The following is a 27,000-nucleotide window of genomic DNA, read 5'->3' on the forward strand; positions in this document are numbered from 1 at the left end:
CACAGCGATTTTGGTGGAAATGATCCGTTCATAGTTCCTTGTCCTTTTGTTCATACTTCGCACAGTACGTCCCTGCGTGGGATTTGCTGGCGCTCCGATCCCAAACCTAGGCGAGAGTCCTAGCGAGACTAGACCCCTCGTTTTCCAGGTGCTAGCGTGGGGAGCCTGGCTTCTGCCAAGTGAGTGGCAGAGACAGGTCTGCTCCGAGGGCCCGGGCAGCCGGCAGGACATTAATAGCCTGTAGTAGGGTGTATCCTCCCGCCCGCCCAAGCCGGGCATACGTGGGCTCCAGAGCGCCAGCTCGCAGCGCGGGCCGAGTGACTGACACGGCTATCTGGACAGCCCGAATCGCAGTCTGGCGAGATGAAGTCACGGTGATTCTGCTTCCCTTCCCGCCATGGTTTTGTACGTGGTGTAAAGCGCACACAGACGTGACGTGTGAGCTCACTTGCTGATAAAACAATTCATCGCTACGCGGTTTTGATGCCAGCGTGTTTATCGATGACGTGTTTGGTGGCCTCTCGCTAGCTCTGCATCATCACCTCCGTTTGGAGTGAGGATACATGGAATGATGCGTAAGGAACATAGAACGCTTCACACTTGGATGTTGGCATTATCTATCTTGGGCAACACTGCTAAATTAAGTTTCAGTAATGGAGTACCTTGTTCATTTGAGCAAAAGTTAAGATGATGCATCATTACTTAATTTAGAAGAAAATGGTTTGGGTACAGTATCAGACATGACTAGTGCGAGCGCAGAGTACAAATCTATTTATATAGGTTACCTCACTGATAAAGAACTCCTTCAAAATTCCTAGTTGAAAACCAGGTTATTTACATTTCTGGTTTGTGTTCCTCATGCCCTTTCTGAAGAAATCCTTGTGAATTTATAGGATTTAATATAACTTCTAACGTAAAAAAAAAAATAAATCTGCTTTATATTGCAGAATATCTTAATGGCAGAGGGTTTTTTCTAAAACCATTTTATAAAATAAAAAAAAAATCTCTAGGCTCTTAGAATATTTCTTTAAAAATGTCACTAATTCTCATCCTGACGTGCATGAAATCTACTCCTCTGTTCTTATCTTGGGGTTGTAAAGTGACAGCTGATAACGCTTATAGTAAGGGTCAGGGTCGTAGGTAGGAAAGTAGCATGCAGGAATTTTTACTTTCGACAGCTGTTTTGATGATACTTTTGGCTTGTTTCTTGGCAGTAATGGAATAATTTCTTATAAAACTATTTGAAACCTATATTGAATTTGATTATTTCTAGTTGTGTTACAAAGGACTCGTACAATCTGTGATACTTCATAGACTGCTGGGCTTCAGTTACTGGAAGTGGGATTTCTTCCCTGCAGCCGTAGAGAGATTTGTAAGAGCAGGAAGAATTATACTTGGGATTTTTGACTTTTACGTGACTCCTTCACTGTTTGCCTTGTGTTGTGACTTTCTTCAGGCCTCACAATGATATAATTAAATAATTATGTACCTTTTATTTAATGCTTTACTATGTCCGTTTGTGACCTAAAGTACATACCTGGTAAATGTTAGATTTGATTTTGAGTGTTTCTCTGTGTAAGTACTGTGAAGTGGCAGAGTTTGAGAATGGCAGCTGAAACTGCTGCTTGGATCACCTGAAGCAGGTTACTGCATAGGTCTGGTAGCCGCGAGTCTGCAAGATATTCTCACGTGGGAAGGGTAGCATGCGTGCTTTGATCTGAAAGACTTCCTTGTGCGAAAGAGTTCCCGAAACCCGCCTGGCGGTGTGAGATGTACAGACTCTGTGCTGGGAGCTGTACTTTCGATTTTACTCAGAAGTGTTTGGTGTTTCTGTTCAGGCACCTGACGCCCGTGCGGCGCCAGCCCTCAGCCTGCGTCCCTGCCCTGCTGTTCCGCTGCAGCATTCCCACGTGAAAGTCAGTCCTGAATATTAAACCTCTCTCTGCCCTTGCACAGAAAGCCAGACTTTACTTAGTAATGGACTAATTGTCTGAAATCCTGGGAATTCAGTGCAGTTGGGATTCCTTTTTTCCACTACTTCTGTCTTATTAATGAAACCTGCAGCTAGTTGGTGGATTCAGGATTTCCTAAGCTGTGCAGAGCATTATGTTCTGGATGTTTTTCAAGTTCTGTTTTTTAACACACAACTGAATTCAGATGTGCATAATAAATTTTTAGCTACTATAGGCTGACCTTAGAAATTAAATACATAATTTCCCCCCCCATGTTGAGTACTGTGAGAGCATGTAATAATGTAAATAAGAGGCAAGGTTCAGCTCTGAAATAGAACAGCATAACGAGGCAAAGAGTGATACTGAATCAGAGGCTCTTGGAATGCGGATAAATGGCTGTGCACAGTAGGAAGTTAAATTTCTTTCTGTAAACACTGCTTTCTGTTGATAAGTTGTCATTCGGCAGAAGGTTGGACTGCATCGACTTGGTGTGCAGTGCTGGGACTGGGTTCTTTGGTCCCTGGGTAGAGTTTGAATGAATTGCTGTAGAACAACTCTTTTATTTTCTGCACCGTATGCCGTGTTAATTCATCCCTATGTTGGGGCGTGTTTAAAGGGGACTTTGCTAGCATAAATTTAGTAAAAGTTCTGCTTTAGCTAACACATACTTCAGGCAGTAAAATTTTGTATGCTCTTTGCATCTTTAAACAGCCATAACTTCAGTATTCCTGCCCAGTTTACCCGTCCAGAAACTTTCTTGAAACGGGAAGCCCCTGACCGCAGGTGTATGTGCTTGCCAGCTGTCTGTCAGTCGCTTCCCTCTCAAGGAGAGGGGTTTGCCTGCCTGCCCTTGCGGTGGCAGGGTGGCCTGTGGAAGGGTTTATTTTGTTAGGAACTCAGCAGGTGGTTCGCTGAGGTAATTTCTGGTGACCTGCTTTGTTCGGGATTACCAGCGTGCTTTCTGCTAGAACCAGCCTTCTGCGTGGCTGGCAGATGGCTCTGAGTGAAGCTCGGGGAGCAGAAAAGCAGGTTTTGAGCAAAAGCCTTCGCGGCATTGCCCAAGCATGAGCTCAGGTAAATGGAGATTTATTCATGCAGCCCCTTTGCAACCAGCTGTCGGTGTGGGCTCCTTTACTGTCTGTCGTCGCATTGAGGGATCTCCTGTGTCAAAATTTATCTGTCCCCGGGCCGACACCTAATACCTCTGGGGGCTAGCTGGTACGTTCTTGGTCCTCGGCAGCTGGCAGTTTAAGTGGATATAATCCATTGGGCAGATTTCCTGGAACTTCTCTTAACACAGCTGTGCAACTCTGCTACTCCTTTAAAGCTGCCGGCTCCTCCTTGACGTCCTGTGCTTGGGCAAATACCAGGTCATAGCAAAACCTGGAGTGGTTTGAAAGATCTTTCTTGTCCCTTCTGCTTTTTTTGCAATGTGCCTGCCTGCCTTAACCGAGAGATGTAGGAACTTCATTTCTGCATCAATACTTGCATACAGCTGTATCAATCAGTTTGCTCTTTGTCTTCAGGTTTTTGACATAATTAGTGCCCCCTAAAGAAGCCCTTTGTTTTTCAAAAATGAGAAAGGGAGGTGGGATTTCCCCTTAATTGTTCCTGCAATCATAATAATGTGGCCAAAAAAATGTGAAATACTGTATTCTTTCCTTGGTTTCCTGTGAGCTCCTACAGGTATTTGGTCTCATCCAGTCCTCAGTTCGGTACTTGAAAGATGGAACTGTCACTAGCTCTATGGCAGCCTGTATTGCCAAATTCTAGCCAAAGTGGCTGTTGTACTGTTCTGAAGGACAGTTGTTTGGGGTTCAGTTTTGTGTTAAGATGAACACCTATAAAGCAAACAGTGCTCTGCGCAGCTATTTGGCGTTGTCTTGTGAGTTGTACTAATTACCCTGGGCCTGGATCGCTCTCATTTTGTTCCTCTAAAACAGTTGTGCACACCTGCAGTTAAAATAATAAACTCTGATGGTGAATTTTCAGTTGCAAATGTGCTGGTCTGGTTTGAGCAGTCATTTGAAACAATCTGTGTGCAATGTATTTCTTAGAATAGCCAACTAAGAATATCAGCAGCCTCATGCGAACGGTGGGATGGGGCCTTGGAACCTTCCTAAATTGGAACCATAGCATTAACGGTGGTCTGCTCTTTGGCTGAACTGAAATTGCTGTCTTGTTTTGATTTCACATGCATTCTTACAACAAAAATGTTTTTGTTTTAGGGATTTATCAAAGATGTTCATGAGGACTCGCTCACAGTTGTATTTGAAAACAAGTAAGTATTCCATTAAAAAAATAATCATTTGAGTATTAAGTTGTTATTTTGGTTTTGTGGTTTTGGTGGGGTTTTGTTTAGTTGTTTTGATGTTAAGAGGAAGTAGATTTCATCAGCAAGGTATAGTTGTAGAAGTACAGACTCACTATTCTGTTCACAGCCTCCATGAACTACTTTCTTGAATCGCTGTATCAGAATTCAGCTCGTCACTTAACACAGCCCTTTACATAGATATATTTTTTTTTGTATCTTTAGTGACGGCCATAGATATGATGGCCAAATTTGATTAAAATAATAATAATCAGTGGCAGAGGCCTGATACGCTCAAACTAAAGCAGAAAAAGATGGAAAATACCAAAGTACTTCTGTTAGATTAGAAATACAGAGAATTTTTATTTGAGAAATGCTAATCAGTGTCCTCAGCTGGAGAGAGATAGGTACAAGTATCCTGATGGTGATTGATTTTTCTTTTTGATTATTAAGAAAATATATATACATATCCAGTCTGAAGACCAAGGAGGTTTTTTAGTGGAAAACAGTGCAAGTCTGGAGAAAGAATTATCCATGAGGCCCTCTTCACTGAATATATAAACACAGCAGTGCTGCTAGGGACTTGCAGTGGCAAGTCAAAGATAATCCATGGGATGGTAAAATACAAATGAATACCTGTTGTTCAGCATTCAGACTGATAACACCATGGATTACCTGGGAGATTCCAGGACTAATTTAAGATACTCTGGGAGCTACATCCTCTTTCATGTTTCCCTTCCAGTTGCTAGGTGGAGATCCTAAAAATGTGTCAGCTTTTGATGTGAAAATTGTTACTAAACTCTGCCAGCACCAACCTGTAGATTAGTCTTTGAGCCTTTCTTCAAGAAAGATTGCTGGCTAATACAGGTAATGCTAGGGAGTGTGCAAGAGTGTGTTTATAAACAGTATTTTATAATCCCTGAATATATAATCATAGGGTGTGTATGTGTATATACACATGTATAAAATATCCAAGGGTGGGGGAAAAGTAGTAACCCTGGGTTTACCCTTGCAAAGTCCAGTCTTTGTTTCTCTCCTGCATTTTTCTAGCCCTTCTTTTACGAAGAATAGTTAGAAGATAAGGTGGCAACCATAACTTGTACTAACACTTACTGAGGTGGTTACGGAAGTTGTTACCATCTCCTAGGTTTTCATACCCCTGCCCCAAAACCCGACAAACATAAAAAACAAATTGAGTCCTTCATCCTAGCTATGGTCTGAGGAGATGTGACAAGTCTTCAGTTTCATATTCAACATCCATATTACTTTTTTTTAAGGTAGGAGGCTCTTTGCCTTCAAAGCATATACTTTCACATCAGAAACCAGGTAAGCTAAAGGAAGTGCCTGTGATTCACAGCAGGGGTCTGATTGCTGGCAAACACATCCCTCGTGTTTAGGATCCATGTCATCCGTGTGTTCTACAGAAAGTCTGGCAGCAGCAGCCATGCTCCAAAAAGAATGGGCTGCAACATATGTCGAGTGTTTTGTTGACCAAAAATAGGTCTTACCAGGAAGTGTGTCTGCAGTTCTAGTCATCAGTCTGTGATGTAAATCTGGTAAATTATTACCCTTTTTACTGAGTTAAATTCATAACGGCTTTAGAGCTGAAGTTGGCAAGGGTGTCATGTCCTGAATGCATCATTCTGTTGTGATAGCTATCAGCACTAATGAAATAAACACATTTCCTCTGCTAAAGGCACTCTAAATTGTTGGTTTGCGTTTTCTGCTATTGTTAACCGGTCTTTTATCTACAGCTGTTGTAAGGTTCCCAAAGTTGGTGTAGTAGCACAGACTGTTAATGATGATTTTGTGGCCATAGCAATAATTAATCTCTGGGCAGGTATCATTTTAAGAGACGTTTCTGGAGGTGAGGAGATAGAGAATGAATGCAGAAGCTTCTGGGACTGGAAACTTTTATTACTGTATAAGACAGAAAGCTGGATCTTGAGGTACAATTTCATATAGGCCCATTGGTATTTGAAGCAGCCATATTGAAAGAAGGATTTCTCTGTTGTAAGAAGCAAGCCCCTCCCTTTTTTTGTAATTTGTGCCAGGTATTTGGGATAATCCTTCCGACTACTAGGCGTCCGTTGTGTCAGATCTCTTGGTAGGTAATTTGTAGCCAGTCACAAGTCATTTCTTGAAACACCTTGTTTTGCATTTCACCAGTGAGATGCTCCAGTTTGGGACTTTTTGGCATCAAAACTTTGACTCCTCATATTCTGAGAACTGAGCCTGCTGTGCACTTTTCTGTTTTATTAAAAAATACCAAAACGTCTTGCAGCTGATAGCAGTAAGAGGTCATTGGCCCATCCGCTTCTTAGTGGATGGAATTCCTTTAGATGATCAGAGACTGAACTAAAATGAGCCTACTGCAACTTCATGCGGATGTTATTGAAGGTATAAGGTCTCTTCAATCGTAGCATCTTGTTTTGGGCAGTTTATAACCTTGTAAGCCCCCACTTGCTAGGCTTTTTAACTATGGGGCACAGTTGAAATTCTCAAGAGAACTTTAAGCAGCTCATTTGAGTTTGCAACATTTTTGATCCTGTTGTTCAGTTATTATTATTATTATGCTCACACTGTTTCTAAACTGAAATTTTACATACCCTATAGTTTAAGGAATGCATTTTGTCCACAACTCTTACTGTTTGCCTTTGCATCTGTGAGAGTGATAATTTCACAAAGGCGGGGAGGGGAAGGAAAAGCCCAAACCCTGAGTTTAGTGACCATTATAGTTGCAACAAAGGCAATTGAATTGTCAGCCCCTGTCACCATTTCTCAGAAATAGAATGAGATTTAAATAACATTTTATGGCCATAATCCCTTCCAACTTCAACAAAAGCTATCCATAATCTTCATTGATTTTATTGTTTTTCAAAGTTCCACTGTAGTTAAAAGAAAAATAAAGGGTATAATAATGGCTAGAGCAAAACTGTATGGATACCTCGCATCTTTATTAATGAGGTACGTGAGTGTAAGTTGTCTTTTCAGAGAAAACATAGAAATGTATCCATCTCGTAGAAGGCTGCAGAAGTGCCCTTTGCTCTTAACACTGAGACTTGTTCTGCTGCCTTAGGCTGCCCTGTCTGCATGTATTGAAGTAAGCAAAACAAATGCCTCGCAGTGATCCTTACTGTTACAAGTGTGTTCTGGATCCTCTCTGTACCTGATGGTGAACTTCGATTGAGATGGGCGTAAATGATGGACGTCGGAGTGCTTTGACAATACCTGTCGAAGTCCCTCAGATATTCTAAGTTAGTAAGGTTTTTTGGGTTGTTTTTCCCCCTGGCTTTATTTCTACCTGTGTAGAGTCTTCAGCTGAGTTTCTGACATAGAGTGAGGAGCAGCTGATGGGTGTTCTGTGGCATTCACGGAGCAGAGGGAAAAGGAATTCTGGGAGAACACAGAGGATGTGAATTGCTCCAGTAGTCTTCATAAAATGCACCTAAAATACACGCTTCTACAAGTAAAATGCTTTGTAGAGCCAGCTACGGTAAAATAACTAGCCTTTCCGAACAAGAAGGTAAAATTTTAGTTCTATATGCCCAGTGATAACTGGTATTGATAAGCAGATATAAAGGTATGTTTTGAACTGAATCTGTTTGCCAGACACTGGGAAGCGTGAGCAAGTTTGTAGGTAGAAATGTAAGGTTTGGTTAATGATCAGAGGCAGATTTTCCTGGAATACTTAAAACATCGATGGTAAGTGGTTGAAATGTTAAGTGTGAGGTGGAGAAATGGATGAACCCGGTGGTGGACTGGAAAGATAAAGGCTTTACATCTGTATAAAGGCTTTAGGACTTGAACAGTAGAAATGCAAGTACGTCATCTAATAATCTTTTCACTGGGGTTTTATGAACGCCATTTAGTGAACCCAGTCAAGTTACATTTTTCAGTTAATTTAAAAATTGTCATAATATCTTCTCAGATACTACTTTTGTCTTGACAGGATTATTTTGTTCCTTTGCTTATAAGGTTTGCTTTGTAGCAATGAAGAAAGAGACTTGATTATATGGGAAGAGTGATTTTTAACTAAATTCAGAGTTCTAAAAATGAAACTAAGAAAACAATGGGAAAATTGTAGAAATAATGTGCAATGTCTCTTCAACTTCCAGCTGGCAACCAGAGCGCCAGGTACCCTTTAATGAAGTCAGATTACCACCACCCCCTGATATCAAGAAAGAAATTGGTGAAGGCGATGAAGTGGAGGTGAGTTTATCCTAGCGAACTGTCCTGATACATAACAGATTGTCTGTTCAAGGCGGTGATGATGATCGTAAATACATTACCAAAGTGGAGATTTAAAATGGAGCATGTCTCTAGTGATGGATTTATTAGGCTTTCAGTGGAACTGTGGCACTGCAGCTTTTTCACAGAACTACCAATGGAACTTTCTCAAAATCTAAAACTTAAAATAGCTGAGAATGTTTCAGAATTCAAAACAAAACTAGGTAATTTTTTTAGTTTTTTTTTTAATCTGGAATATAACTGTTGGAAATGTTTTGATGTGAAGATGTAATAAAGCTCTTCCAATAACAAGAGTTTTAATCCAGATGAAATATCTGGCACAATCTCATAGGAAATTGTGTGAATTATACTGTTCTACAGAGAAACAGTCTTAATTAGAAATTATGTATTTACTGGGAAATTTAAAAGGCACATGTTCTGTTCCCAGCTCATTGTAGTATCTTTAGTAATTTAGTTTAACTTCTGCTTTTGACTTCACTTGTCCTTAAAAATCAAAATAATGAGTTCCTTTAGGATACCTGTATATTTTTTGGCTGGTAAGCTAAGAAACAATGTAGTATAGGTGCTGGGTTTTTCTGTTATTTTATTTGAAGTTATTATTACATGCTATTTGTTGGCTTTGTTAGAGATTAAATGTAAAGGATTATTTCCTACCTCCTTGCTATTGCAAAATTTCTTGTTTCGTCTGCATGCAAATGGCTTTGGCCTGTCAGAAGTGTGTAAGGAGTAAATGAAACTTAAAGAGGGTGAGGAAACTGAAAGTTTCAGAAGTCATTTGTTGGGTATCTGATCTTGCCTTAAAGTGGTAGTGTTTGTTAAATGTGGAAGATGCGGTCATAGGATGACTCGTTCGTTTCAGTAGTCCTGGGTATATCAAGTAAGCCAAGGACAAAACAAAAAGCTGAACTGTGGAGTTACTTCTACGTGTGAGCTTTCAGCATGAACACAGTGTTTGAATTTAGTGAGGAATTGCCCCTGAATAAGCGTTGAGTCAAGGTTTTATCTTCCTCTAGAAATTTCTATGGAATTGTCAGTAATGTATGCAAAGGAAATCTGTTCACAATCCTTGTAGTGCAAAATAATAAAAATTTGTGCAAGAAGCACGTGCCTGGATGATTTATACACAAATTACTTTTGTGTAGAATACTGTTCCATTTTAATGAAAATTGGAAAAGCTGGTATGTTCTTTCTTCATTGTACGTGCAGGCAAGTGAGTTACGTCCGTATGTGCTTTCAGTGTTTCTTACCACTTTCATTTTCAGGTTTATTCTAGAGCAAATGACCAAGAACCTTGTGGTTGGTGGCTGGCAAAAGTTCGAATGATGAAAGGAGAGGTAAAGGATTTTAAAACCTACTGATTTCATGCTGTTATGTTAAATATAGTAAATATGAAAGGTCTTTCTGATGGAAAAACTCTGAATAAAGTACTACAAATACAAAAACATGGCAAAGCAAAGTTACAAGCTGAGATCACTTTGGAATGACCTGTGCTGCATTACACAGCTGCAGGTTGTGGTTTTGTAGCTGAGCAAGTCCCTTCCATTATTAGTAGTTTAATTGCTGGGAGGACTGTATGCCCGCATAAGAACAGGACTTCTAACAGACCTACTTTGTGAATTTAACGTGACACTAGAAGTTAAGTAAAGCGATACTCTTCACCTGAGGCTAAAGTCTGGTTAAACTCCATTAATTAATTAAGCACGCTGTAGCCATCGATGTGTGTTGCTGTGGGTTCTTTTTGGTGTATGCATTTCTGCTGAGTGCAGTGGAAGGACGCTGGCTGGGTTGCTTTTACAAATGTCAAGTTTGTATTTTGCTGTCGACTGTTAGGTGCAGCTGCAAACTAACTTGTAGATTCAGCCACTTAAGCGCATAGAGCTATGGCAGTCTCTGATACAGCCCCATTAAAGGTTTATTTTGTGGAATGACAGCAAGAGAATTTAACTTCATAGTAGGAAGGGCCCTGTGTTTTGATGCTTCTGTTGTATTGGGTTTCTAAAACCAAAGGAAATGGGGTTGAGGAAGAAAGTGTCCAGTTTTTGGAGGTGTTTAAAAACTGTCAACAAATAGTAACTGCTCTTGCCCTCTGTAAGGGCAGGGTGGGGGTAAACAGTTTTCAAAGGAAAATTCTGTGTCTTGATCCTTGGGGATGAACAGCTTGTTAAGAAAACAAGAGAAAAGGAGACAAACTGATTTAAATTATAGTTTGTCATTTGGGGCTAATCTCTTTATGTCACAGAAATTTGGAATTTTGCTGTTGGTTATCTTGCTATCCTGCTTATTTTAAAGAAAAAAGTTGTAAAAGAAAGATTTTTAATTCTGAATTTAAATTCAGTTTTATCCAATTCTTAATTTTCTGGTATTTTTGACAGGGAAAATTATTTTTTCGTCCTCGGATGGCTGGTGTCTTTATACAGCATTGTCAAATTAGTTATTTTATGGAATTGTCTCCCAAAAAGAAGTCAGTTCAGTTTTGGCTTTTTTGTACAGTCTTTAACATGGTTCCATATTCAAATTTTTTCCTCAAAGTAAATGTGAAGTTCATAACCAACCCGTGTATCTAATGATAGTTAGCGTTGTGATTGTTCTGATAACCAGAACTATCTTTAACTGTAGGAGTTAATTTTTTTTAAAGCATGTAGTGTTAGTTCTCTTAAATTTAGTTGTCTGTCCATTATTCATTTTGAGTTATTATTACATAACTTGTTTTTTGATATGTTTCAAAGCAGCTTTATGTGATTAGGATGATACCTGGGCTAAACTTGAAAACTTGAAATTGGAAAACAGCATGTGGAAAAGTATATTGCGACCTTAGCAATTTACTTTTTCCTGATACTTGAGTAAATTTTGTGTCTTGACAAAACCAGATAGCAGTTTTGAGGGAGGAAGGGGAGAAAGTATTGCAGCATGCCTAAGCTGCATACAGGTGGAAGGGAGGGTGGGAGAAGGCTGCATCCCCAGCACAGAGCCAGGCTTTGGGGATACTGTGCACACAAGCTGCTTTATACCCGCACGTGTTGGGTGGAAGTGTAGGAGTAGATTACTGGTAGCTGTTCTTGGTTCTCTCGCCTTCCTAAATTTGGGTAGTGTGTATCCAAAAGATTGAATTTTTATTTTTCCTTTTGATCTTGCATGATTCACAGGTAGTTTGCCCACTGAATCAGTGCATTTGCCACCACCTTGAAGTGTTGCAGAGCAGATACCTCTATGAGGAATGAGTTGAATTGGCCTCTCTACTAGGTTTTGGGTTTTGTGGTGTTTTTTGTTTTTTGTTTTTGTTTTTTTTTTTTTTTAGAATTAGGGCTCCAGTTAACATTTTTGATTTTGGAACTTGGACTGGACTAAAGTAGGTATTTGTAGGGGGGTGGGCATGAGAAAAATCAATCAAAGATACCTTTAGGGGGAACTGAAATTATGCTGATATGGTGCTGTGACTTCACTAAGGTATCAGATGGGTACTGAAATATGTCCAGGCTCATTTGTGTGGAATTGTAGCATTATATCAACTCAGATTTATGTTTTAGTCTATATATTCATATTTTGTACTTTCTTGGTGATGCTTGGTAATGTTACTGTGTCTTTGTTGTTCCTTACTGAAGTTACCATTTAAAAAAATATTCTTCCATAGTTTTATGTCATTGAATATGCTGCTTGTGATGCCACTTACAATGAAATTGTCACTTATGAACGACTCCGACCTGTGAATCAAAACAAAACTGTCAAAAAGAACACCTTTTTCAAGTGCACAGTGGATGTTCCTGAAGATCTGAGAGATGCGTGAGTAGCTCTGTGTGCTTTAATAAGGCATTTACTGTATTTGAGGGGGGGAAAACCCCACTTGGCTTATGTTTTAGAGGCTAGTTTACAGGTGCATGAGGAGCCCTAAGGGTGGCTATGGCTGCAGTGGCTGGTTTAGAAACTACTGACTGGGATCCCCACTAAGCTTTTGGGGTGGGGACAAAAGAGAAATCCCGAGATGGGAGCTTCAGGTCTTGCTTTAGGCTTGTACAGGTGATGCACTTGCAGTGGGCCTCTGGTACTGAGACTTGCCAAATAACCACGGTGGCAACCAGTCCACAGAGAAGTAAACTCTGGAGAACAATGTTAAGGAGAATGGGAATCTTCCCTTTTCTGAGCAGTCTTTGCCATAAATTACTCTGAAACATTCTTGGTTCTGATTGTGGTACTACATGTTCCGTTTCGATGCAGCTTGTTGAAGTAACAATCGTTTTGTCCCTTAGGTGTGCTAATGAAAATGCACATAAAGATTTCAAGAAAGCTGTGGGAGCATGTCGAATTTTCTATCATGCTGAAACTGCTCAACTAATAATACTGGTAAGTAATTATTTCTACGCAAATGTTGCTTGAATTTTCAGTATATTATCTATGGGAAATATATAGCCAGCTGTATATTTGTGTGGAAAATAGTTTAACCTGTCAAGCTGTGTAGACTGTGAGAGATTTAGTATGAGTAGATGTGTTTAAATTTAATCTTTGGAGGTGGGCCTTTAGGAGGGGCTATACAAGTACTGCATACAGCCTAAATTTAGGAGCAGCTTTCAGTCTCATTGTTTTTACAATTTTCATCATCCACAACTGGGTGCTGTTTCACTGCTTTGCACAGACAGCTCAAAGCTAACGCTGGCTTGCTCTGCTCTGGAGCAGTACATTTCCCCCTGTACCCTGTTACACCGCGCTTTGACCTACAGCTGGGTTTCCATGTGAAGAACTGCACGGTTCAGCGTAGCCACCAAGGAATTGTTCACTCAGGTTCTTCTGCGCAGTTCTTTTATTACGAAGACTTTTCCCAGCATTAGTTTCTCTCCACAGTTCTGTTCACTTAATATTATCCACTTGAACCTCACTCTCCAGAATTGTGTTTTCCTTGCTTATTTCCTTAGCTCTGCCATTCAGACAGTGAGTGACAAGTATGTACGTGGTAGAATGATACGTAATTTGTTTGTCTGGGGAACATCATGGGGAAAGCGTTACCATGTATATCCAGCACCAAAATCTTTAGTGTAAAATATGCTGTGAGTGAGAACAGAAAATTGTTGGCTTGCAGAGGTGGTGCTTGATTTCTCACACTTTGTTTTGAGGAAGAATAATGTCCATGTAAGTACTAGCAATTTAGATCACGTTTGTGATGTAGTTTAAATAGGTTCATGATTTATCCTTTAAATGTGGATCTGCTTAAAAAATGAAACTTCATGTTCTTTCTCTTTTGTAGTCTGCCAGTGAAGCAACAGTGAAGAGAGTGAATATACTCAGTGACATGCATTTGCGCAGCATTCGTACCAAACTTATGCTTATGTCAAGAAACGAAGAAGCTACAAAACACTTAGAAGTAAGCCATAGCTTGTAATTCTCACTGCTTGAAACCGAGCACATAACTGTACGTTACATAGAGTGCATGTGGCTGAGTCTTACTTTGTTTTCCCTTCAGTGCACAAAGCAGCTTGCTGCAGCATTTCATGAGGAATTTGTAGTCAGAGAAGATTTAATGGGACTTGCTATAGGAACACATGGGAGTAACATACAACAAGCCAGAAAGGTTCCAGGAGTTACTGCCATTGAACTCGAGGAGGATACTGGTACTTTCAGAATCTACGGAGAGGTAAGGGGGAAACTTTGTATGAATCTGATGAGCATTTCACTCTGTATCTGCTTTTAGAGTGGCGAGAGCTGTACCCAGAATTAGGAACTGGAAATAGCCGAGTAGTCACCCGAGTGTCTCTATGCCTGTTCACACTACAGCAGCTCGTACTACCTGTATTTGAAATAGGAGGCTTCATTGCAGTGGTGGCGTCCCTAAGAAGTGTTCTGTCCTAATGACTCCATGTGCTGATGCACAGATTCTGTAACTGCACTGTACATCTTGGTCAACCTGAGAGAAGAATCATTTGCTGCTATTTCACTTGATCACAGATTCTTTTTTTTTTTTTTTCCTTAAGACTGTATATGCTGTTCTTGCCGGTTCTCCTTCTCCCCCTTTCTAGTTCACGTGTGTTTTGCTGTGTGGTGTCTGCTCCTCTGACCCAGCCAAATGTGTTAAAGCATATATCTGCTGCTTCCAGCCCTTCTATTTTGGCAGTTTAATGCTGGATTTGGTAAAATAATGCTGGTTTGCTCCAAGTTAATTCCGTTTGTGTGACTCTCTAATTGATGTACTTTAAATCTTACAAGTGCCTTGAAATGTAGCTGGTCTTTGGACCAAAACAGTGATCCATTCAGGAGGCAGAAGAGTAGTGACAAAGATGCCACTGTCACCAGGGCCCTGTCAGAACACTTTTTTAGGGTTTTTATCCCATGTTACCAACTCTCTACAGGTGCTGCTAACATATGAGTCTGTGGTGTTAACAATTCTAGAAATCCTTGGTTGTCTACCGTTTCAGGAATCTGTGATCTTGAACTATGCTCCATGCATGTCAGGAGTAGAACCTGGTTGTGATCCAAGGGTCAGATGAAGTTGATGTTGCTGAGGGGAGGGTGAACTTATGTACTCTTCAGTATCTCTGAAGTTCTGCATCCTATTTTTTGGAAACCTTAAACACTACCAGGGTATCAGGGTGGCAACAGATCCTTCTTTGGCTTAGTACTACCAGTAAATCACATCTTGCATTTTGTGAAGAATAGGGCGAGTTTAAATGCAGCAGAATGTCTAGTGTATTCCAGTTTCGATCTCTTTAACATGAATGATGTGATGCTGAAACTTCTGGAAAGGTTACGACTGTCACCAGCCTCTTAGAGTAGTGCACGGCAACAATTATAAATACCAGATGCCCCCTAAATAAAAATGCCTTTAGACACATTCAGCCTTGTCCTTCCTAGGAGTGATAGCTGCTTCTAAAAAAGCCAGGCAACCTAAATAGTCCACGTGACGAGGGTTTCGGCATCTAGGTATACTTGTCTACTCTTTCTGCCTTCCTTCAGCTGAAGCTGGCAAGCAGCCAGGCCCTAATGGCTGTGAATACAGGGGCAGCCAATTTTAGGCTGAGATGTGTGTGAGTAGTGATCCAGTGTCCTTGACGCTGTAGTTGGGGGCTGAGAGTATCCCATAGCTAACGCTGTGCGTACGCGTAAAAGTTCAGTGGTGTTCGGGGTCAGAAGCTTTGAGGGAAGGAATGGGGAGATGGCTTTCCAATATTCTTGAAAATTTATATGATTAGAAGGGAGCTAAACTGTATGGGGTCCTGTTCACGCTCTTTTCCTTGTCTGGTCAAGACCACTTTGATTCCAAGAGCCTTCCTCTTCTGCCTGTGATACCTGTTACAGAGACCACGGTACTGTAAACTTCAGAGCTTGGACAGTGAGTGGCTGTCCCTATGTTTGAAATCTTGTGCTTCCCTAGGAGAGGAGAGCCTTACCAGAAACAGAAAAGCTTCTCTTAGACCTTCGTTACTGGCAAAATTGAATTGCATTCAATTGTTGTGCAGTTCTTAACACTGGAGCTTCTTCCCTCATGCACCTTTGGTTTTTTAAGATGCTTAACTGTATAACTGTTCCTTTGGATAGAAGGATAGCAAGGTCCTACCTATCCCGGCTGTTTCAGAAGACTGTTACTTCTTGTTTTCCCTTTGGTGCTTTCATGAACTCGGTTCCATTTAAACTAGGAGACTAATATGCCTTTTATTTTATTTCTTGAAAAAAGACTTGTCTCACAATGGCATAAGCATTCTTTCCTGCCATGACTTAGGTGGGCTTCATCTTTATCTGCATGGGATAAGGCTTTTCAAATGATTCCCAGAGGTAGTTTGGGGTTTTCTTCTGTTAGGGAAGGTCTAAAAGAGCTACAAGGACGTTGGAGAGACTTTCAAATCCTTGTGTCAGAAACTGGTGTGAGACTCCTGAGACAGATCCACCATTTGTAGCGGGAGTGCACTCCACCAGGGTGCAGCCACTAGATCTACGTTAGCGACTGTTACAGAACATCGTCCCCAAAATCTGCACCCCTATCAGTTCTTGTTTGATGCTCTCATTTCATTTAGAAAGATCCTGCTGCAAAAGGCGTAATGCTGAGTTTAGAAAAATACCCTGCATTTAATCTTTCTGTTAAAGACTCTTCAGATAACCTGGATGTGTCTTGATTGTATGGGCTACTAGGTGAAGTAACCAAAGCATGAGTGGACACGTAGACTGTCACTCAGAGTTAGAAGGGTAGTTGCTAGTAATGGAGTTATTCGAGGTCTTTAACTTATGTATTCGCTGATTTTTAGAGAGAGGGAAATTATTATTCTTTTCCTTTCCTGAATTGCTGACTGCAAGGAACTGAGAAGACAGTGTCCACGTCTGGTTTGTGTGGTAGCTCGTGTTGGGGTGCGAATGACTCATACAGGGGGTACGTGCACAAAAATTGTGAGTGCTTGTGGCACGGTGTTAGACACGCGTATGGGTGCGCTGGAGATGTCCAGTTACTGACAGTTTTTCTCATCCTGATGCTGCTTCTGCGAAAGCAGTTGCTGTTCCCTCATCTTTATTTGGGAAAGAATTGATAAATCATCTTTATTTGGGAAAGAATTGATAAATCATCTTTATTTGGGAAAGAATTGATAAATCATCTTTATTTGGGAAAGAATTGATAAATCATCTTTATTTGGGAAAGAATTGATTAACATACCTCTGAGGCAGGACGTTGTGAGCTCTTTAGTTAATTGTGTGCTATTTGTAGGGTTCATTGAAGGTGAAAAATTGCTCACATGTGTTGAAGTTTGTATCATGTTGCTTTGGATATGCAGCACAGCCCCTGCTCCCTCCGACTCCCTGTTCATCTGTTTTCCAGATGAAGCCTTACTGCTTGTTTCGTTATCTTGAAATCCAATTTGCCCATGCTTCTTTTGCTATCATTTTGACCTCTGCCAGAAGTAAGGTTTATAAATTTTTGTACTTCTAGGACTTCCCCAACTTGATTGAAAGATGGAGGAGGAGCTGGTGGTACTCTTATTTCATGTGTTGCCTAAAAAATGACTGATGAAAGGGCTGAGGCATTAGTGTAAAACAGAAACTGCTCAAAAGCTGTCATGACTGACTAGATGCTGATACTTGCTCCTTAATTCTACACTTCTGCTGTTGATAATTTGAAGCCGTTTCAGCGGGCGCTGCAGAGCTCAGGTCGCATAGTGTGACGTGCCTGCGGTTCCGGGACAGAGCTTGTCTGACCCTGCCTGTTATTCAGGCTTAGTTTCCTGTCAAGCTTAAGATGGGAGAGAAACAGAATTTTGGTAGAGAAAATGGAAAACTTGTTACCTGTAGCCAGTTCTGAACAGGCTTGGTCATGTGTATTCACAAACAGTGCTTGGTATCAAGACTTGCATGCAAAATGGATTTATCTGTTACAGCAAAGGTTCTGAGACTGATTTTGTTGTTTTCTTTCCATTCTCTTGAGTACTGAGCAAGAGAACAGAAACTTCATAGAGAGCTTCTAATGGCTGTTTTATTTAGGCTGTTCTGAAAGACCAGTACTCCTCTTTTATGGATAAGGTTGTAAAGCCAGTCCCTGCTTAGTGAGCCTATAAAGTTCTGCAGAGAGATTGCCCTTCAACCTTAGACATGTCTTGTCGTTACCAGGTGACACAATCTGTAGATACTGTCAAGAGACAAACAAGTCTAAAATTCATTTTCTCCTTCCCCATTTTTTTCCATATGTAGTCCTCTGGGAAATGTAATAGCGTATTACACGTTAAAAATGGTGTTAAAAATCGAAAAATCAAATTTATATTGCCGACAGTATCGATGGTAGCACAGTTCCTGTGGAAAGAAAAACTGGATGCTTCCAAAGCGGTTTGGAGTTCCTTCCAAAGAGGAAAACGCAGAGATTAAACTAAAGCTTTGTGGCTTGCCCATCTAATCACAGCCATGTAACTACTCACACGCTGCGAAGTGGGGTGAAATGGCATACACAACCCAGAGTTCATTTTAACATAGCATTCTTGTAAGCTGAAGTTCCTGAATGCTGGTAGGACCTCTTACGAGTTTATTTCTTTTGTGTACAGAATCTTTGTGATAATTGTTATATTGATTTTTTTTTTATAAAAACATTTTAGATTTTAAAATTATGTCTTGATTTTGGAGAAAAATAATATAATTAGCTGTTTTTTCCCAATTACTATCTACGAAAAAGTGCTTCAAGATATATCAGTAGAATCATAGAATCATAGAATGTTTAGGGTTGGAAGGGACCACTAGTGGTCATCTAGTCCAACCCCCCTGCAGTAAGCAGGGACACTGCTAACTAGATCAGGTTGCTCAGAGCCCCATCCAACCTGGCCTTGAATGTTCCCAGGGATGGGGCCTCCACTACCTCTCTGGGCAACCTGTTCTGTAAGATATTTTATGTCTGGGGTTCACTTGTGATAAGTTGCAGATAATATTTTAAAATGTCTTAAAATAGCATGGAAAAAGTTGTTTTATTCATTACTGATTTTTTGCTTTGCTGATGAATTTTGTTTCTGGGCATTTTACTCAATTATTTCTTTCACATTTAGTTCAAAACTAGATCAGTCTTGTCTCTGTTCCTCTGTTTTTGAAAATAAGTTTGATGCTTGGAAGACTTGCAGCTGTTGCTGTAAGGTTTTATTATTAACACGTTATATTCACAAATAAACTAATTTTTTAAAAATTCATTTCCAGACTGCTGATGCAGTAAAGAAGGCTAGAAGTTACTTGGAATTTGTGGAGGATTTTATTCAAGTTCCCAGAAATCTTGTTGGTATGTAATACTGCTAAAACTTGGGGAAAGGGAGCCTAATCAGCATGACTCTGCAAAGATGCTTTAGCTGCCAGTATGATATTTGATTTCTCTATTTAAGTAGAAAGTGATTAATCTTTTAAAACTACATGCATCAGGGAATTAACAAGAAATTACATATATTATTGTTGAATAATACTTTGTCAGGATTTTAACACTTAAAATGGTTTGATTAGAGACTTGTACAATCTAATTCAATGGTAATACTTGAAGTTCAGATTCTAGAAAAAAAAAAAAAAAGGCTTGCTAAATTGACTACTTAAAAGTGCTAAAACTAAATTCCAAAATTTAATATGGAAGTACTACAGCTGAGTTGCAAGAATGACACAATTCTTGTGTCCTTGTCCTCTCCTGAGTTCAGATTTGGTAGAGGTGGTGGCTGGACGGTGTTGAGCTGTGGATGGACCAGCAGTGCTCGTCAGCTGCCTCCTCGGGTCTAGAAACGGGCATCTTCCATGTTTCAGTTCATGAAGCTGTAGCTTCCCAAAACTTGTGAATGCACATCATGGTAGCTTCTGTCTCATAAGCTGCCTAAAGGTGGGGTTAATTTCCATTGCCCTTCGAGAGGAACATGCCATTCCCTCGACCAGTCTTCACAGGATGCTTTTCCCATTCCCCTCATTCTGCTCCTCTTGGCCTGCCCGTTGTGCTCTCAGAGTCTGGCAGCCTCCTGCCCCGTGCTGCCAGCTCACAGGCGATGCAGACAAGAAGGGAGTATGAGGAGTGGAGGTGTCAGTCCTGATTCAACAGCAGTTTGGATTATCCGAAGCAGAAATAAAAAGCTGTCCTTTAACCTCCTATGGTTTTGGGCTTAGAGCTTGCATATTATAGACTACATCATTTAAATAATTCATGTGCAAACTCCTAAAAATCAGAATTTCCAGGTTTTATAACTTGAGCAAGTTAGGGTGTAGCGTTTTGTTGCTTTTTTTTCTAATAGGACCTCTACAAAGTATGTATCTGATGCAACATGATTCTTTCATCTACCAAACATTAAAGCTTGTTTTAACATTCAGCAAATCAATTGTTAGTTTGTACGCAGGCACATTTGTTTCTGTTATCTCAATCAGCAAACCAGTTGAAGCAAGGAACTTGACTAAATCTAATGTTTTACAAACTGAGGTTTTGGGGGATTTTGGGTAGCATTCTACCTCATGTGAACATACCCACGTAGGAATTGTGGCACTAGTCATGGCAATGCATTTAACGGAGAATGCCCCTCTTAAACAACCCTAGTACCAGTGCGTGACGAAGGCAGGCACCTTGCTCAAATCTCCTGTGGTGATATATGTAAGCAGACATACATTTAGCTATACCTGATGAAGACACCCAAGTTAAAAGAAGCGTAGTGATCATTAATGACTCAGACTGAAGGTACCGCGCTCTGCCCTATACGTTTCTTTCCGTACCAAGAGAGAAGAGGGCCATCTGCCGAATTGCCAGTTTCAGCTACTGAAGCTCCGTGGGACTGAGGGCTTTCTCCCAAATACTGGCTAACCATTATCCATAGGAAAATGTTTAACAGCATAATGAGCGTGGTTTATTTTTGTAGTAACAGGATCACTGTGCAAAATGAAATTGTAGGCATGCTGAGTGATGAGCTGTAGCATGGTGGTTTAAGACAGAAAGGTAAAGGAAACCCCACCCAGCACTCCTTGAGCTGTTGAGGGAAGGAACAGTTTTTAATGCTTTTTGCACTTCATTTGGCATCGTGTTGATACCTGCTGTAAAGGATGTTCTTTATGGAGTTTTCTGTCACACACTTTTGGCTGTTATACCCTTTTTTCAGAGGTTTTACCTTCCTTTACACATAATTTAAACATTTATGTTTTTAAGAGCCAGATAATCAATCCGAGATGGAGAGATGTTTCTGTGTAACTTTACTTTAAGGAAGAGCTAAAATCTTATAGTAAGGGAGCAAAGGAGTCACTCTGAGATTTAAACATGCAAGTTCTGAAGAACCTCTTGGTTAGAACCCACACGCAATCTCAAAATAAGTATTCTACAGGTAGTATGGATAGCACTTGTTTGTTGTAAAGGCAAAATTAATTTTCAGAAAACAGTTACATAGTTTTTTACTTTTTTTTAAGAGGCTCCCAACAAACGTATATTGAATATACCTGTCAAAATGTCAGGAAAGATTGAATAAATTTTATAATAGGCATTTGCAAAACTTTTGTGCTTTTACTTGGGTTCTATTTGAAATTTGTGTGTAGTGGTGATCTTCACCAATACTCGTTCTATGCATATATATATAGAGAGAGAGTTTAATTTTGGAAGTTTTCACCGCTTTCTTCTAGCACCGTGTGGGCTTTTCTTTGGGGTTTTTTTTATACCTGTGTAAAGTAAGAGAACTTTGAAACAAAGTGAATGGTAAAGGAGAGTCAGGTGGCTGTTACGATTATGTTGTACATAACTTAAAATGTGAAGAAACCTGTTAAAGTGTTTTGCGCACGGGTGCAAAATTAACCATTCTTGCCCTCTGAAGGAAAAGTTATTGGAAAAAATGGAAAAGTGATTCAGGAGATTGTAGACAAGTCTGGAGTCGTCAGGGTGAGAATTGAAGGGGATAATGAGAATAAACTGCCCCGTGAAGATGTAAGTACTTTATTCTTTCTTCCTATGATGAAGATTTTATTTTCAAAACCAGTCATGTTGAATCTTTTCACAAAGAATGTGTAGGAAAGTGAGGATTCCTGCATCGGGATGGGATCGTCGTTTCATCTCCGCGTTATTAATGCCGTTTATAAATGCAGCCTTCATGGCCTCTGCGTCCCTTTTTTCATGGCCAGCTGTAACAGTGGTGATGTCCATGTTACAAAAGCAGGGTGTCTGTGATTTGGGTGTTTTCTAGGACAGACGCTTGTCGATATTGAACAAAGCCGGTTTTAGAAATCTTCTGTGTGTATAGAAAGAGCAATTTTTTAGGGTTTTTCAGCCTGGCATCCTGCAGTAAACTTTACATGAAACAATTCAAAAAAAGGTTTTTGCTGCTGAAGCAAGACACCCCCCTTTTTTTAAAAAAAAAAAAAAAAAAAAAAAAAATCTTTCCCTTATGTACTTTAGCTGCATGATTAATTTGGGATTGATAGTGTTAATAATGTTCACATATTTAAAATATGTGAGAACATAAGACAAAGTCTTCTAAAGGTGCCTCATCTTGTAAAGTTGGTTTACTTAAACACTGGACACTCCTTGATGAACTATGGATGCTTCTACACACCTGCTGTGATAGAAACACACAGCAGTTTTGCTGGGGGAGAGGGGGGGCAGCGTGAACCCTGTATGTCAGGTTACCTCAACTGCCAGAGTAGGCTGTTGGGAAAGCTGGGTGGTCTTGAGTCCTTAACTTAAGCCCCTACCCTCACCCCAGTATGAGCTATGTCTGCTGCATCTTTGCAGCCCAAGATTCAGTTACTACCTTTGCTTGTTTAGCTGACTTTTGTAATTTAAACAGATTTTGTTATAACTTAAACAGAAAGCATTGGTTTGGTGATAATGTTCTTCCTGAAAATTAAGAGTTGACATTTTGTTTCTATAGGGAATGGTACCGTTCGTGTTTGTTGGCACTAAAGAAAGCATTGGAAACGTCCAAGTTCTTTTAGAGTACCACATCGCCTATCTGAAGGTAAGTGCATTTCAGAAGGAAGGATCTGTACAGGAAACTTTGGTTGAAGTAACAGAATTTCTGAGCAACACCTTTGGTTGTGTTTGCAGTTGATAAACTGTTCCTCTGCGTATCAGGATTTAAGGTTTGGTGCCTTGAACCCACCCCTTGCCCATAGGTGTTATGTAGGCCTTTAAATACGTTGTCACGGTTGCTTAGTGTTGCTGGTGTTGAGAAGATCGGGCTGTAAGGAACACTGTTCTAGGTGGCGTTGGAGAAGTAATACACTTTTTTGTCTGTGTTAGTGTTCTGAGGTTAATGCTTTTTGGGGTAGGATGGAGTTTCTAATAGTAACACGCTTGTACTATGTAGTATTAGAACAATTATCCGTTCCAATTAGTTGGCTTTGTATGGAGTTGTGGTGTTGACTTAACAAAAATAATGAATGAATTGGAATCGTGTTACTTTGTCAGTTTGCTTTTTTTAAATTTTACTAGAAAACGTGTGGTGAAGTGTCGTTAAGAAAGGTAATAATAGTCTTAAAAATAGTCTTTCAGCATGGTGATTTAAGAGAAAGGTTTTAGATTTCTTCCAGAACTCGGGAGATTGCAGAACTCAGAGCTGAATTGTTATTTCCAGTCACCTTCAAGGTGGTGCTAACCCTCCTGCAGGAATGGTAGTTTTTAAGATGACTGGATGGACGATGGTATTTTGTGAGGGGAAAGAACATTTCTTTATCGGTAACCTTTTTTGTTTCCTTTTACGTAGGAGGTGGAACAACTAAGACTGGAAAGGCTCCAGATCGATGAACAGTTGCGTCAGATTGGTATGGGTTTCAGACCTTCTTCCGCTAGAGTTCCTGAAAAAGAGAAGGGTTATACAACTGATGAGAGCACCCTCTCCTCCGTGCAAGGTTCCAGATCCTACAGCGGAAGAGGGAGAGGCCGCAGAGGCCCCAATTACACGTCTGGCTACGGTGAGTTTTCTTGAGCACCTATGGGGCGAGTCCTCAGTATACTTTGAATCCGTAACTCTCTGTACAGTTTTTTTGGGTTCAGCATAGTTGAGTGAAGATAGGGTTGAAAGTGTAGAACTGCCATTTTATTTCTGACATAGCTCAAAACACCGATTAGATCTACATTTTTGTTGAAGTTAAGTTTTAAATTGAAAAAATGAGCAAACTGAACTCTGCTAAGACCTTGTCCTTTAACAGTAGTAGTTACATAAAGCTGGGAAAGGGAAGGAGCTACAGATACCCTTCAGGAGACACAAGTGGGGGGGGGAAAAAAAAAAACCCAAACAGAAGCAGCATTATCTGCTTTGACTGAGGAGGAGAAGAAACGCTTGTCTGTGATCATGGCCATGATCACAAATGCGTTTTTGAAGAGTAAAGCAAAATAATTTAAGATGGAGACAGCACAAAATCCTGATGTGTGGGTTTTATGGCTTTTGGTTTTTTTAATTTGGTCAGGAACTACCTGGATTTCTTTAAGATGTAGTGAGATGTTCTGATGTATTTTTAAATTAACAAGGAACTGCTACGCAGTTCCCTAGAGGTGTGCACATCCCCCTTCTCATTCAGTAGCTCCCCAGGTGGAGACAGTCTGCGTTTAATATAGACATATTCCACAAAGGAATGTAGGTGCTCCTGTAAACAGGAAAAAAAAAAAAAGAAAGAATCTGTTTATTCAGTACAGTAAATTACTCTTCATCTACACGTAGCTCACTTCTGTTACAAAATCAGACAGGTTCTTGGGGATTTTAGCCTCTCACTGACTGTACCTTCCAGGATCGTGCCGTGTTGGTCAGGCTGATTCTGATGATAAAGCTAATATTTGTAACTTTGTTTCTTACTATTTCAGCCTCTCGCTGACTGTACCTTCCAGGATCGTGCTGTGTTGGTCAGGCTAATATTTGTAACTTTGTTTCTTACTATTTCCCAATGAATTGTTTGACTAACCTGCAATGGAAATTGTTCGGTTTGTTTATACACCCGCAGACTTTCATTTGGAAAACTCCCTCCCCCAAAATGGCGTGAATTGCATGTCAGAGCCATGTGGGTCTAAATCTCTCTATTGCAGAATGGTTGGCAGGGAGGGTTCCTGGATGTTTGAAATAAATAGTAGGTGTTGAATTTTTTAGTAGTAAAAAGCTGTGTGGGTTTGGTTGGCTCTGAGATGGAGGGATATTATGGTTGCTATTTAATATAAACAGTTAAATTGTTCGGGCAGCAGTAAAACAGCCAGAAGAGGTTGCTTAGCAACAGCCATCAGCTGTAAAGTTGTCCTTGGGAATTTCAGAGAAGTTGCCTAGAAACTGCACCAAATGCCTGCAGTGTACACACAAAGAGAGGAAATGCTGTTTAATCCTCGATTTATCCGTGTACATAGATTACGGTTCTGGTAATCTCCGAGCCCTTATTTCTCATGTTATTACACACTTAGGTTGAGAACCTTAGAAACTTAGGTAATTCATGCTCTGTTTTATATGTGCATGTATTTTTGTATGTGAGTATATATAAAAGTATAAAAAGCATATATAAGTATATACTTAATTTCTGTATTTATAATATATATATAAAACCCATATGTCTATATAACCAGCTGTGCTGGTTGGAAGAGTTCTGTGAGAATCTGAAACCAGAAAACAATCCCAAATTTCATATTCATTTCCAATTTTTTTTTTTCCCCTCTTGTACAAGGTACAAACTCTGAGCTCTCTAATCCCTCTGAAACAGAATCTGAGAGAAAAGATGAACTTAGTGACTGGTCCTTGGCAGGAGAGGATGACAGAGAAAGCAGACATCAGCGTGACAATAGACGACGTCCTGGAGGACGAGGACGTAGCGTATCTGGAGGTCGTGGGCGTGGTGGACCTCGTGGTGGCAAGTCCTCCATTAGTTCTGGTACTGTGTTTCAAATGTATTTCGAATTTAGTTTTTGTTCCTGGAAATTTTCTTTACAACCTCTTACTGTTTTAAAATCCTCCATTTTTACGTTTACATCTTAATGCACTGGGATTTCAGTGAGAGTTGTGTGATAGCTTCTTACCATACACTATGTTGTTAGACTTTTATTCATTTTATTCATTCCACTTTCTTCCTCTACTACACATGCATAATGATGATATTATCAACGTATATAAATCTTTGGCACATTACCTGTGGCCGCCTTCTGAGTCAAGCTTGCGTTTAGATACGGAATGAGGGAAGGAATCACAGGATGGGAATTCTCTTGTGTCTTACCAGAAATCGACTGCTAATTCCTAACACTTCAGTAGTGTCAAAAGCACCACGCTGCTGTAAAGAGAAAGGTGTATTTTCCCACATTTAGCAGTTTTGAGTAAAAGTTCCCTAAATGCCACCTAGGAAATCTTTGTGATGAAATCATAAAAGTGCCTGTCGTGGTGCCTCAGAATACTGACTGAGGCGTTGGGGTCGGGGAGGGACCGGTATGAAATCTCAAATAGTGTAGTTCTGTGTGTTGAGCCCTTCCATAAGGTCGCTTTATACTTTGAAACTCGAAACACAGATCTAAGTCAGCCTGGAAATTAAATTGTACGTGACTACATTTATCTTAGGTGGAAACTTTTTGTTTGTTTAGTGCTTAAAGATCCGGACAGCAACCCTTACAGCTTGCTCGATAACACAGAGTCAGACCAGACTGTGGACACCGATGCTAGTGAATCTCACCACAGTAGTAACCGTCGTCGGAGGTCACGCCGGCGAAGGACCGATGAGGATGCTGTTCTTATGGATGGGATGACCGAGTCGGATACAGCTTCTGTTAATGAGAATGGTTTAGGTATGTAAACGGTTGGATGATAGTCCCGGAACAAGCTAAGAAAAAACATGTTGTCCATGTGAGTGTAGTGAAACACTTGTTCATTTTTGTTAGTGACAAACCGTTGTTCTGTTAAAGGTTGCTGTCTGATTAAAGAAAGACTTCCTCCGTGGCTCTGCCATGAAATCCCCCGCTTACTGAGCTCCACTGGTATTTTTATATGCCTCTTTTGTGAAGCTGTCGGACAGAGACACCAGAGAGTCACTTGTTCCCCATTAGTACTGCTGTTCTCATAGAAACAGTGCTGCTGGATCAGCATTTCTTCTTCTCCTTGGTAACCTCAGTCCCAGTGT

General features: G+C 40.3%; 1 protein-coding gene across 4 annotated transcripts in view; it reads left to right on the top strand.

Moving 5' to 3' along the window:
* The first annotated feature begins 4,135 nt into the window (after positions 1 to 4,135).
* Positions 4,136 to 27,000, top strand: part of FXR1 (FMR1 autosomal homolog 1) — a 43,653-nt gene continuing 20,788 nt past the window's right edge. Inside the window, exons 1-14 of one of the 4 annotated variants that reach the window (XR_004842540.1) lie at positions 4,136 to 4,233; positions 8,382 to 8,475; positions 9,777 to 9,848; positions 12,143 to 12,291; positions 12,756 to 12,849; positions 13,745 to 13,861; positions 13,961 to 14,131; positions 19,141 to 19,219; positions 21,747 to 21,856; positions 22,800 to 22,886; positions 23,634 to 23,841; positions 25,567 to 25,770; positions 26,468 to 26,668; positions 26,786 to 27,000. Coding sequence is in view for 3 of the 4 variants with exons in the window: in XM_009642968.2 (XP_009641263.1) it covers positions 9,834 to 9,848; positions 12,143 to 12,291; positions 12,756 to 12,849; positions 13,745 to 13,861; positions 13,961 to 14,131; positions 19,141 to 19,219; positions 21,747 to 21,856; positions 22,800 to 22,886; positions 23,634 to 23,841; positions 25,567 to 25,770; positions 26,468 to 26,668 (1,435 nt within the window). In the remaining variant the exon portion in view is untranslated. Of the gene's footprint in view, positions 4,234 to 8,381; positions 8,476 to 9,776; positions 9,849 to 12,142; positions 12,292 to 12,755; positions 12,850 to 13,744; positions 13,862 to 13,960; positions 14,132 to 19,140; positions 19,220 to 21,746; positions 21,857 to 22,799; positions 22,887 to 23,633; positions 23,842 to 25,566; positions 25,771 to 26,467; positions 26,669 to 26,785 lie in introns of those variants that run through there. The other 3 variants (XM_009642968.2, XM_035898444.1, XM_035898445.1) reach the window with 3 other exon arrangements.

Source organism: Egretta garzetta, unplaced genomic scaffold (genome assembly GCF_000687185.1).
Source record: "Egretta garzetta isolate BGI_Z169 unplaced genomic scaffold, ASM68718v1 scaffold637, whole genome shotgun sequence".
Classification (NCBI taxonomy): Eukaryota; Metazoa; Chordata; class Aves; order Pelecaniformes; family Ardeidae; genus Egretta; species Egretta garzetta.